We start from the raw sequence: 12777 nt of genomic DNA, 5'->3' as shown, positions 1-12777 counted from the left end.
GTGTTGTTTGTAAACCTTCACTTTTTTATCACGCGTGTGAAAAACGCATCAAGACGCATTGCACTCACGCAGAAAAAACTGAACGCAATCATACAAAACTGACTGAACTTGCATGCAAAATGGTGCGATTTTCCCAACAACTGTGGCGCCAATAGCGAGGAAGAAGGTATTATTTTAAACTGCAGAATCACCCCTACCAGGCTAAGTGCCTTGTTTAATAGGGGTGATCTGGTGACTGAGCCGCTTTAACAACATGCAGTAGAGTCCTCATGTTTTATTAGCTGCCTCATCCCCAGCAGCTGATTGACAGCTTTCTCCCTATACCGTGCATAGTGCTGGCATTCAGCAGGACACAAACATCATTGAGCGGTCACCAGTTCTTTCCCAGTGCTGCATCACTGGTTTTGTGGGACCTAGTGCATATTGCCATCTAATTGACCCAAGGCGTAGATAGAGCAGAATAAACCTGGTGACAGATTCCCTTTGCTGAACTCCTATTGTTTATATGATGTGTTATTTTTTAGCCTGTTTCGCTCCTACAAGTTGTTTTAAACAGTTCTATATGTGGTTATCTCATTATCTGACTTTTTTTATTTTTAAACAATCAGCAAAAACTGCAGGAAATTGAGCGCGTGGACAAGTGGCTGAAGATGTTAAAGAAGTGGACAAAATACAGGAACAGTGAGAAGGTGCGTGCAGCACAGCTGAAAAGCACCTCAGCCTTTTGGATATGCTTTATTGGCCAGTATTAAAACTGAAATACTGACAGCAGTGTTGGACTGGGGTCCGACTGTACGGCTACATGCATATATTATCTCACATGGTGGCAGGAAGCAGCATGAAGCTACAGGATAATGGAGTGTTGGGTCCCTATAGCAACTTCCTCTGCCTCGAAGTCCTCTCAGCCATCTGATGTATCTTTAAAAATAAACTGGGTAGTTTATTAAATATATGAACATAGGGACAGGGACTAGGTGCCTCTGTTCCTCTGTGGGCCAGTCCAAGCCTAACTATCGGTAGACAAACATTGTGCACAGTAGTCCGTAAAATTATAATACTTTATATGCAGTTTTGGACTGAGGTGCGTGGGGTCCTTCAGAGGACTTGATTCTGAGGGACTGCCTTTAGTGATGCGATTCATATTTTTAACAGTTTCCCAACTTGGTGTGTGGGACGTCTGTTGTGTAGCACATCACAGTAAGTGTACCTATGCTAATAGTCTAATAAGCCTATTGCCAGATTAACCCCCTACTATATAGGTTATTACTGTGTAAAGTTACAGTTGCCAGTATAATCTGAACAGTGGTGATGGTATGCTGGGAGATGCTGCTTTTAAGGGTACATTCAGATGAACACTGATACCGGCCCATGAGCGTTCCCCAATTTGCAGACCGCACATGCCACCACTATATACAAAATGCCTATTCTTGTCTGCAATTGCGGCCAAGAATAGGTTATGTTCTATTTTTTTTATTTTTATTTTTTGCGGGGCCGCGGAACAGAACTACGGATGCGGACAACACACAGTACTGATTCAATGCAGGAGAGAAATAAACTTTCACATTAAGCGACTCACAAGTGACATCCAACGGATCTCCACCTCTATACTAGGACAAGATTCTCATAAGCTAACTACAGTGCCCCTGGTTAAATTAATGACAAAGCTGTGAACTACACATTATGGGGGACATTTATTAAGACAAATGTTTTCCACACTGGTCTTAAGTCCCTCTGCGCTGCTTAAGGATGTGTCTAATTTACAGTATGTGGAGGCACAGGTGCTTCCTCCAGCAGGCCGTGCAACAGACTTAGAACTGCACTAATGCTCTTGCTGACAACAAAAATAATTCACCAAGATGGAGTTGCTGGAATCAGATGAAATCTTGTGTGTAAATCCAGTGATTACAACATTAGACTGAAAGGAAAGGTTTATTGGGGAAACCAATCATTTAAAGGCGTCTCTAGTATCCTGTTGGGCCGCCTTTCGCCTGTATACAAGATGAGAATTGGTTAGACATGGAGGGATACAGGTATTTGATGGTATCCTGCGCCACATTTGCCCACAGATTTTACAGTAGGTTGCTGAAGTTGGCATCCCAGCTGGTCCCATAAATGCTGGATTGGTGATAAATCTGGTGACCAGGACAAGTGATGCAGTCTGGCAAAGACATTCCTGGGTATACCTTTTATACCCTGTATGAGGGTGACCATTAACTTAAGTGATGATCGAGCACCAAAGTGTTCGGGTGTTCGGTCCGAACACATCGCGATATTCGTGTGCTCGGCCGAGCACCCTAGTATAATGGAAGTCAATGGGAGACAGCCAGGCACCCCCTGCTCATATGAGGGGAGGGTGCCTGGTTCATAGGAAAAGGTCTGAAAGTGATGGAAACGCCTCTGAAAACGACCAGGAACAGCAGGGGGACCATGTCTGGATGCATCTTGGACACCAATGTCGCTGCTGGGAACCATGTTGTCAGAGTTGTACGCCATTTTTACAGACTGACAAAAAACGCCCAAAACCCTGCCCCCACAAAAAAAAAACCTTTTTAGAGGGAAAATTGTTAGGAAACATTCTTTCCTGTAGATTAAATTGTATATACAGTGTAAGTGCTGCCAAAAATTACAAGGAAAAAGAGATACAGCCTCTATATCACATAAAGGAGGGCCTCATTCACATGGTGCTACAATTGTTCAGGTAGTGAGACTCCTATACTCATACAGCCTATGCACTAAGTGAAAGGCCTGCCAAAAATTAAAAGGAACAGGCACTCCAATGCACCTTTTATTATACATAAAGGAGGGCATCATACACACCCATTAAAAATTATGAATAATAGCCTGCTGCTGACACTCAAAAACATTAGGAGCAAGGGCCTGCTGATTAACCTCTAAAACATTACGGGTGATGGCCTGCTGCTCAGCTGACCGTCTCAAACATTATGGTTGATGGTCTGCTGGTGAGCTGACCCTGGAAAACATTGGAGGTGAGGGCCTGAAGGTGAGTGAACCCCATAAAACATTGTAGTGAGGGCCTACAGGTGAGCAGACTGTATGAAACATTGGAAGTGAGGGCCTACAGCTGAGCAGACCGTATGAAACATTGGAGGTGAGGGCCTACAGCTGAGCAAACCCCATAAAACATTGTAGTGAGGGCCTACAGCTGAACAGACGTATGAAACATTGGAGGTGAGGGCCTACAGCTGAGCATACCGTATGAAACATTGTAGTGAGGACCTGAGTGTGACCAAACCCCATAAAACATTGTAGTTAAGGCCTACAGCTTAGCAGACCGTAGAAAATATTGGACGTGAGGTTCCTGAAGGTGAGCGAACCCCATAAAACATTGTAGTGAGGGCCTACGGGTGAGCAGACACCATAAAACCCTGAGGTGAGGGCCTACAGCTAAGCAGAATGTATAAAACATTGTAGTGAGGGCCTACAGCTGAGCAGACTGTATAAAACATTGGAAGTAAGAACCTAGAGGTGAGTGAACTCCATTAAACATTGTAGTGAGGGCCTACAGCTGAGCAGACCATATGAAACATTGGAGGTGAGGGGCTACAGCTGAGCGAACCCCATAAAACAGTGTAGGGAGGGCCTACAGCTGAGCAGACCGTATGAAACATGGTAGTGAGGACCTGAGGGTGAGCAAATCCCATAAAACATTGTAGTTAAGGCCTACAGGTGAGCAGACCGGATGAAACATTGTAGTGAGGGCCTACAGCTGAGCAAACCCCATAAAACACTGAAGTGAGGGCCTACAGCTAAGCAGACCGTATGAAACATTGTAGTGAGGGCCTACAGCTGAGTAGACTGTATGAAACATTGTAGTGAGGGCCTGAGCGTGAGCAAACCCCATAAAACATTGTAGTGAGGGCCTTATGGTAAGCAAACCCAATAAAACATTGTAGTGAGGGCCTACAGCTGAGCAGACAGTATAAAACATTGGAGGTGAGGGCCTACAGCTGAGCAGACCATATGAAACATTGGAGGTGAGAGGCTACAGCTGAGCGAACCCTATAAAACATTGTAGTGAGGGCCTACAGCTGAGCAGACGTATGAAACATTGGAGGTGAGGGCCTGAAGGTAAGCAAAACCCATAAAACATTGTAGTGAGGGCCACAGCTGAGCAGACCAGTATGAAACATTGGAGGTGAGGGCCTACAGCTGAGCAGACCGTATGAAACATTGGAGGTGAGGGCCTACAGCTAAGCAGACCGTATGAAACATTAGCTCAGCTTTCCTCTGGTGGAGTGGAGAAGTCAGGGGCAATCTAGGCCTTGTTCATTTTTATCTGAGTCAACCTGTCAGCATTGCCAGTGGACAAGTGGATACGCTTATCTGTTATGATGCCACCAGTAGCACTAAATACACGGCAGGGCAGGCCAGCTTGGACACCCAAAAGTTGTAAGGCACTGAGGGATCATTTAGGACGCTGACACTGTCTGCTATGTATTCCTTCACCATTTTCCAAAACTTTTCCCTCCTTGTACCACTAGGCCGCGCTTCAGGGTGAGGTTGCTGGCGGGGTGTCATGAAAGTGTCCCATGCCTTGGAGAGTGTTGCCCTACCTATTTTGGAACTGCTGTGTGTTCCCATTGTCTTTCTTCCCCGGTTGCCTAAGGAAGTACGGACTCTGCCTTCAGCGTTGTCAGATGGAAAATTCCGGAGCAATCTCTCAACAAGTACCTTCTGGTATTGCACCATTTTACTTGTCCTCTCCACCACAGGAATGAGAGATGAGAAGTTTTCTTTGTAGCGGGGGTCGAGAAGGGTGAACACCCAGTAATCCGTGTTATCTAAAATGCGTAAAACGCGAGGGTCGCGGGTAAGGCAGCCTAACATGAATTCAGCCACATGTGCCAGAGTACCAACAGGCAAGATGTCGACATCAGGATGACTCTCCATCTCCTCTTCCTCCTCTTCAGCCCATCCACGCTGAACAGATGGAATTAAAGTTCCATGGGTACTAGCCTTAGTAACAGAGGCAACAGTCTCCATCTCCTCCTCCTCTTCACAATCCAATTCGTGCTGAGAAGACAAACTGTGGGTGATCTGGGTATCGCCCTGTTAGATGTCCTCCCCCGGTTCCTCGTCTGCCACATTCAGAGCATCGTCCTTAATTGTGAGCAGCGATCGTTTGAGTAGACACAGCAATGGGATGGTTTTTTTAAAATTTCACACAGGTCTGACATCAATGCCCACTCCTAGCTTGTGAATAGTGGCAGTTGACTTGAAAGGCGACAACCATGTTGCAGCTGGTATTGCACAACTGCCCTCTGCTGCTCACAAAGCCTGGCCAACCTATAGAACGTAGAGCTCACGTCGCACAACAGCCAGTGAGCTGGAAGCCACAAGCGCTGCTGCAGCGTTGACAGGCCGGCTGAAGCTGTGGACGACTTGCGGAAATGGGCACATACGCGGCGCGACTTCACTAGTAGCTCTGGCAAATTGGGGTATGTTTTGATAAACCACTGAACCACTAAGTTTAAGACGTGGGCTAGGCATGTGATGTGTGTCAGGTTGCCGAGCTCCAAAGCCGCCACCAAGTTACAGCCATTGTCTGACACAACATGCCTGGTTGTAGGTTGAGTGGAGAGAGCCACAGCTCGGTCTGGTCCCTTATACCCTGCCAAATGTCTGCGGTGGTGTGCTGTTTGTCCCCTAATCAGATCAGCTTCAGCACGGCCTGTTGACGCTTACCCACAGCAGTGCTACACTGCTTCCAGCTACCGACTGGTGGCTGCTGGAGGTGGAAGTGGAGGAGGATGAGGCAGAAGAAGAGAAGTGGGGGTCGGATTCAGTAACATAGCTGCTTGCAGAGAACCGGATGGACGTAGGGCCCGCAGTCCTGGGCGTGGGTAGCACCTTGTGCCGTCCCAGGGTACGACTCACTCCGTGCCTCCACCAAATTCCCCCAGTGTGCGGTCAGGGAAATGTAGCGTCCCTGGCCACCAGCACTTGTCCGTGGTTAAGTGGACCTTCCCAGTAACTGCGTTGGTCAGGGCATGGGTGATGTTCTGGGACACATGCTTGTGTAAATAGTGAAAAATAGTGGCGGCTGGGGACTGCATACCGACCGAGGGACCGCGGCCGACATCAGGCTGCGGAAGGCCTCAGTGTCCACAAGCCTATATGGCAACATTTCAAGGGCCAGTAATTTTGAAAGTTGGCAATTAAGTGCTATGGCCTGTGGGTGGGTATTTGCACTTGCGTCTAAATGACTGTGGTATGGACATTTGGACGCTGCACTGGGACAGGGAAGTGGATGTTGTTGCTACTGGTTCATTCGAAGGTGCAGGGCGAGAGGCATCCGGGCCTGCGTCTTGGACAGCATGTAACACAGGGGAAGAGGAGGCAGTGGTGTGACCCAGACCCAGATTGTGGACCCAGGCTTTTGGCCGACTTAGTAGGGTGCTTGCATGCCATGTGGCGGATCATGCTGGTGGTGGTGAGGTTGCTAGTGTTCATGCCTCGGCTCATTTTGGTACTGCACAGGTTGCAAACTACCACCCTTTTGTCCTCTGCGCTTTCCTTAAAAATGCGCCATACTGCGGAACACCTACCCCTTGCTAAGGTTGATTTTACGCATGGGGGTGATCGGAGTAACGGTTGCTGGCCTATTTGGTGTGGGCTGACTTCTCTCTTTTGCAATCCCACTGCCTCTTCCAGCCTGTTGCGGTGCTGCGGATCCCTCCCCCTCTGTACTGCTGGCCTCGCTCGGCTTTTCACCTTCCCATGTTGAGTCAATGACCTCATCGTCAACCGCCTCTTCTTCCACTTCCTCACTCTGATCATCCTCCTGTTTTGACCTAACCACAACCTCCGTGATTGAAAACTGTATCACCACCGTCATCTTCTTGAGACTGTGAAGGCTCAAGAGGTTGTGGTTCAGGGCACAATATCTCAGGTCCCTCTTCAAGCATGCTGGCCGCGAGGGCCAAATCTAATAGTGGAGCTGAAAAGAGCTCCTGGGAATATCAGTGTGGGATCACTTGTTTGGCAGGCCTCTCCATGGTGGGTGTAAGGATGATCTGAGCGAGGAGTTGGCTGACCAGACTCTTGGCTTACAGAGACTGGACTTGGTGGAAGAGAGGGTGGTGCTTAGCCGACTGGAAGCATTATTGTCAGCAAGCCAACCGACCAACTGTTCGCACTGGTCTGACTTGGACAGTGTTGTGCGCCGCCTAGCTAAGTTGGACATGAAGCTGGGTACGGTTTTATAACTTATTTTTTTATTTACTTTTGTTTGTTTTTTCGGTGCACTGGCAGCAGGTACAGTTTCATTGCGCCCAGTGCCACAACCTCTGCCTGAACCATCAGCATAACACCCACTCTTCTTATACCTTAGTGCTGGCCTTCTTCATATTTATGGATTTTTACTGGTTGTGATGCTGTTTTTTTTTTTGTTTTTTTTTACTGTCCACAAAAGACAGTTTTCAGATACAGGGGAGTATATGACACGAACAGCACAGATTTTGAACAGTATTTTAGCCACAGATTATTGTAATCTGCAGTACAGACACAGTTTTATGATGTTATTTATATTTATGACTATATTATTCCCAATATATGGGGCTGAAGCGCACAGACGGTACAGAAATGCAATGCACTGCGATTAACGGTTTAAACCGCAGACAAGAAAACTGGGTGCTGATTTAGTGAAATGTGTGTATATATACTGATTTTCAATTTCTCAAACTATATGGGCCTGAAGCGACGGTATAGAAATGCAATGCGCTGTGATAAACTGTTTCTGCCGCAGACAAAAAAACTGGATGATTCAGTGAAATTTGTATATATATATATAGATTTTTACTTTTTCCCAATATATGGGATTGAAGCACTCAGACTGTATAGAAATGCAATGTGCTGCGATAAATGGTTTCTGCCGCAGACAAAAAAACTGGGTGCTGTTTTCACGGATATTCTTCCTATCTATGCCCCTGATACACAGAAGGTATTGCACAGATGTCAGAAGTCACTGCAGACACCTTCTATTTGTAAATGAAAATAAAGAAAAGTGCAAATCTGCAGTTTAAATTGCTGCCAACACACACAGTAGTCCTTAAAAGGACTTTTGGGTCTTTGAAACATCTTGAGAGAGTAATTTGCTCACAATCTCCCTACACTGTCTGTCGTTTCCTAACAGCAGCTCTCCCTGACTCGCAATGAGCCAAACCCGCATGACCAGGTGCTATATAGCACCCGATGACGTGTTCCGGACAGCCAATCGCTATAATGCCAGTAGAAAACATGGTTAATGGCATTACTTACCAGCATGTTTATTGGCGCCAAACGTGCGGGGAGGAGACTCTAGCATGGCGCTTTAGCACATGTGGTACTCGGCCGAGCACTCGGATCTGCCGAGCATAGCGATGCTCGAGCCGAACCGGTACTCGGCCGAGCATGCTCGCTCATCACTAATTAACTTCTAAAATATTGTCAGTTGGAAGCCCTGCCATGAGAGGCAACACCTGTGGGCACAGATATCCTGCACATATTGCTGAGCTGTTAGTGTCCCTCATGTCACTACTAGGGGGTGACTGAATGTCATGTGCGATGGATCCCCAGATAATCACAAGCGGTTGGGGCAGTGTTTTTCAACAGCAAAGGCAGAATGGAAGCACTCACCGCCAGGCTTCCATAATCGAACCAGTCAGGATATGTAATGGGTGCTATGACACCAAATTTTATTCTGCTTAGCTTCTGGAAATGGTCTGGGAAGAGACAGGAGTGGGTAGAGAAAGTGCCACTTATGATGGATGGCGGACAATTAAACCGTGAGAGTTGCTTGTGCTTGTCAGCAGATCAAATGATCCTCTACTGAAGGTTTGGGTCATCCAGAGCCTGATTGCCATGTGGGTATGCCCTCACATAACCACCGCTCCTAAACTGCTTCTAGGTCAGAACTGTCTAGATGGCTGGCAGTTTGTTTTAACAATCATCCTACATCTCTCAGTCCAATGATGTGACCTCTCTTAGTCTGTCAACTGGGCAAAATATCTTCAATTGTGTCGTAGAGTCATGTCTAACAGTCAAGGATTTCTCACCAAGAGGTACACTACTCAATAGTATACTCTGAGAGCATTTTTATAGGTAAGAGGGGGCAGCATTTTTACACACTCATGTGACAAGACCCAGGTTACCACACCTGTAGTTTTTTACATATCTGCATGCCGAGTTGAGGAGCAATCTAATGTATCTGTCTTGGTGCTTTTTTTGTTTTGTCAATGAGTGTATGTGTACACACACACACACACTAGATATATATATAAACACAACACACAGTCCGTCAGGAAGTCGGCTCTACCAGAACAGTTTTGTGTCGGTGTCTGCAGCCTCCCCATCCCTCCTGTTTGTCCCAACTGATGTGCACTGATCATGTTGTAGCCTACAAGAAGCTTCTGCAGGAGGGTGAGGGAAATTCAGAATCTTCATGTGCGGTTCCTGCACACTGAGGAAAGTGGCCGGGGCTATTTGGATGGGCCTCTTCTCGTGCTTCCTGCTCTACTAGTGCAGACAGGGAAGCTTTATTTCATTAGGATGGAGGACTCGTCGGAGGATCCACTAGTAGTCCAGTTTGACCCTAACTATATGTACGCGTGTAAGCAAACATACACACATCCCTGAGATCTCCATTGAAAGAGCAAATTTCAAGAGCAAGTTACATGTGTTCTGGATAGATTTACGTTTTTTGCCAATCATTTTTATATGACTTTTATATTGTCTATAGATGTTCCGCAGAGTTTATAAAGGAATTCCTTTGCAAGTCAGGGGCCAGGTATGGTCACTGCTTTTGGATGTTGAAGTGACAAAGTCTTTGAATGAGGGTAAATATGAGGTAGGTTCCTCTATTTCCATGTCCTGCTCAAGCTTGATCATTTTAACATAATGATATTTTTACAAAAGTCTTAAAGGGAACCTGTCACCTGGATTTTGGGTATAGAGTTGAGGACAAGAGCTGCTAGATGGCTGCTAGCACTTCCGCAATACCCAGTCCCCATACCTGTAGCTCTGCATGCTTTTATTGTGTAAAAAAAACCGATGTAATATATATGCAAATTAACCTGAGATGAGTCCTGTCCCTGACTCATCTCAGGTTAATTTGCATATGTATCAAATCGTTTTTATTTACACAATAAAAGCACACAGAGCTATGGGGACTGGGTATTGTGGATGTGCTAGCAGCCATCTAGCAGCTCTTGTCCTCAACTCTATACCCAAAATCCAGGTGACAGGTTCCCTTTAAGTTAACAGTAACATTACAGCAAGGGATATCTGCGTTTTGGTGTGAAGGATTGGACCAGTATAAATTGCAACAGAAGGATTTGTCTCATTACCTTATTTCTCCTGATGCATGTATTACAGTGTACCAGAATCCTGTACAGACTGACCAGGATAGTTTATTTTGATATGAACTTGCATAAGATCTTGTTATTTTCATTAAAGGGGTTGTCCAAGTTATATTTATTGATGACCTATCCCCAGGATAGGTCATCAATATCAGATCGGCGGGGGTCCGACACCCGGCACCCCCTCCGATCAGCTGTTTGAAGAGGAGGCTCGCACGGTGTCAGCGCTGCCTCCTCTTCACTGTTTACCTTCTAGCCGTTGCATCTGCAGTGGTGAGCAGGTGTAATTACACCCAAGCTGTCCCAATCATTTCAATAGGAAGGCTTGGGTGTAATTACACCTGCTCACCACTGCAGATGTAACGGCTAGAAGGTAAACAGTGAAGAGGAGGCAGCGCTGACACCATGCGAGTCTCCTCTTCAAACAGCTGATCGGAGGGGGTGCCGGGTGTCGGACCCCCGCCGATCTGATATTGGTGACCTATCCTGGGGATAGGTCATCAATAAGTATAACTTGGACAACCCCTTTAAAGAAGTTGTCCCACCTTAAAAACATAAGCCACGGGATAGGTGCTAAGTATCTGTCCGGTGGTAACCTAGCTGCTGGGAACCCCACAATCATGAAGAATAGGGTTCCAGAGTGCATAGAGTGATGGTTATGCATATTTGCTGCTGTTCCATTCAACTTTACAGGACTGCTGAAGAGAAGATAACCTAAACAAATGACGGAGCTCACAAAGTGCAAATAAAGAGTATCATATTTTATTAATCACAAAGTATAAAAGACAGTCATTTTAAAAGGAAAGTTACCAGAGAGAAACCCACCATCCTGGCAGAGCACAGGCTAAATATATTAATATGTTTAGAAGCTCTTATGTAAGAGATTTTATACAGGTATGCCCCACACATAAATGATGTAGCAGTAATAAATATCAGGTACCCATAATAGTTAACACCAGTCGAAATGCTAAATAACAATAATATAATATCAGGGAGCGAAATCACAACTCCACTTTGCATGGAAAAACCTGGGACCTGTTGCACGGAACTTACCTAGAGCACTGTGCCCACAAACAGGGTAGCGCCATCCTGTTTGTGGGCACAGTTCTCTGGGTAAGTTCCATGCAACAGGTCCCAGGTTTTTCCATGCAAAGGGGAGTATGTAATTTCGCTCCCTAATATTATATTATTGTTTAGCATTTTGACTGGTAACTATTATGGGTACCTGATATCTATTACTGATACATTATTTATGTATGGGACATACCCGTATAAGAGCTTATAACATATTAATATATAGTGGCGCAAAAAAGTATTTAGTCAGCCACCAATTGTGCAAGTTCTCCCACTTAAAAAGATGAGAGGCCTGGAATTTTCATCATAGGTATACCTCAACTATGAGAGACATAATGAGGGGAAAAAATCCAGAAAATCACATTTTCTGAGTTTTAAAGAATTTATTTGCAAATTATGGTGGAAAATAAGTATTTGGTCAATAACAAACGTTCATCCCCATACTTTGTTATATACCCTTGACAGAGGTCAAAATTTTCAGTAAGTCTTCACAAGGTTTTCACACACTGTTGCTGGTATTTTGGCCCATTCCTCCATGCAGATCTCCTCTAGAGCAGTGATGTTTTGGGGCTGTCGCTGGGCAACACGAACTTTCAACTCCTTCCAAAGGTTTTCTATGGGGTTGAGATCTGGAGACTAGCTAGGCCACTCCAGGACCTTGAAATGCTTCTTACGAAGCCACTCCTTCGTTGCCCGGGCGGTGTGTTTGGGATCATTGTCATGCTGAAAGACCCCACCACGTTTCATCTTCAATGCCCTTGCTGATGGAAGGAGGTTTTCACTCAAAATCTCACGATACATGGCCTAATTCATTCAGTCGTCCTGGTCCCTTTGCAGAAAAACAGCCCCAAATCATGATGTTTCCATCCCCATGCTTCACAGTAGGTATGGTGTTCTTTGCATGCAACTCTGCATTCTTTCTCCTCCAAACACGACGAGTTGAGTTTTTACCAAAAAGTTCTGCTTTGGTTTCATCTGACAATATGACATTCTCCCAATCCTCTTCTGGATCATCCAAATGCTCTCTAGCAAACTTCAGACAGGCCCGGACATATACTGGCTTAAGCAGGGGGGCACATCTGGCACTGCAGAATTATTTGAGTCCCTGGCGGCGTAGTGTTACTCATGGTAGCCTTTGTTACTTTTGTCCCAGCTCTCAGCAGGTCATTCACTAGGTTCCCCAGCCCGACCACCCCCCCCCTCCCCCTCCCCATCCCCATCCGTCCGTCCGTGTGGTTCTGGGATTTTTGCTCACCTGAGATCTTGCGTAGAGCCCAAGATCGAGGGACATTATTAGTGGTCTTGTATGTCTTCCATTTTCTAATAATTGCTCCCACAGTTGATT

General features: G+C 45.9%; 1 protein-coding gene across 1 annotated transcript in view; it reads left to right on the top strand.

The window, feature by feature from the left end:
- Window positions 1–12777, top strand: part of LOC122920194 — a 161186-nt gene that overhangs the window by 61684 nt on the left and 86725 nt on the right. The window contains exons 5-6 of the mRNA XM_044269471.1: window positions 609–689; window positions 9740–9847. Coding sequence (XP_044125406.1) covers window positions 609–689; window positions 9740–9847 — 189 coding nt within the window. The remainder of the gene's footprint in view (window positions 1–608; window positions 690–9739; window positions 9848–12777) is intronic.

This window comes from Bufo gargarizans, chromosome 10 (genome assembly GCF_014858855.1).
Source record: "Bufo gargarizans isolate SCDJY-AF-19 chromosome 10, ASM1485885v1, whole genome shotgun sequence".
Taxonomy (NCBI): domain Eukaryota; kingdom Metazoa; phylum Chordata; class Amphibia; order Anura; family Bufonidae; genus Bufo; species Bufo gargarizans.
The sequence above is the reverse complement of the archived record's forward strand: the minus strand, read 5'-3'. Positions and strand labels throughout refer to the sequence as shown.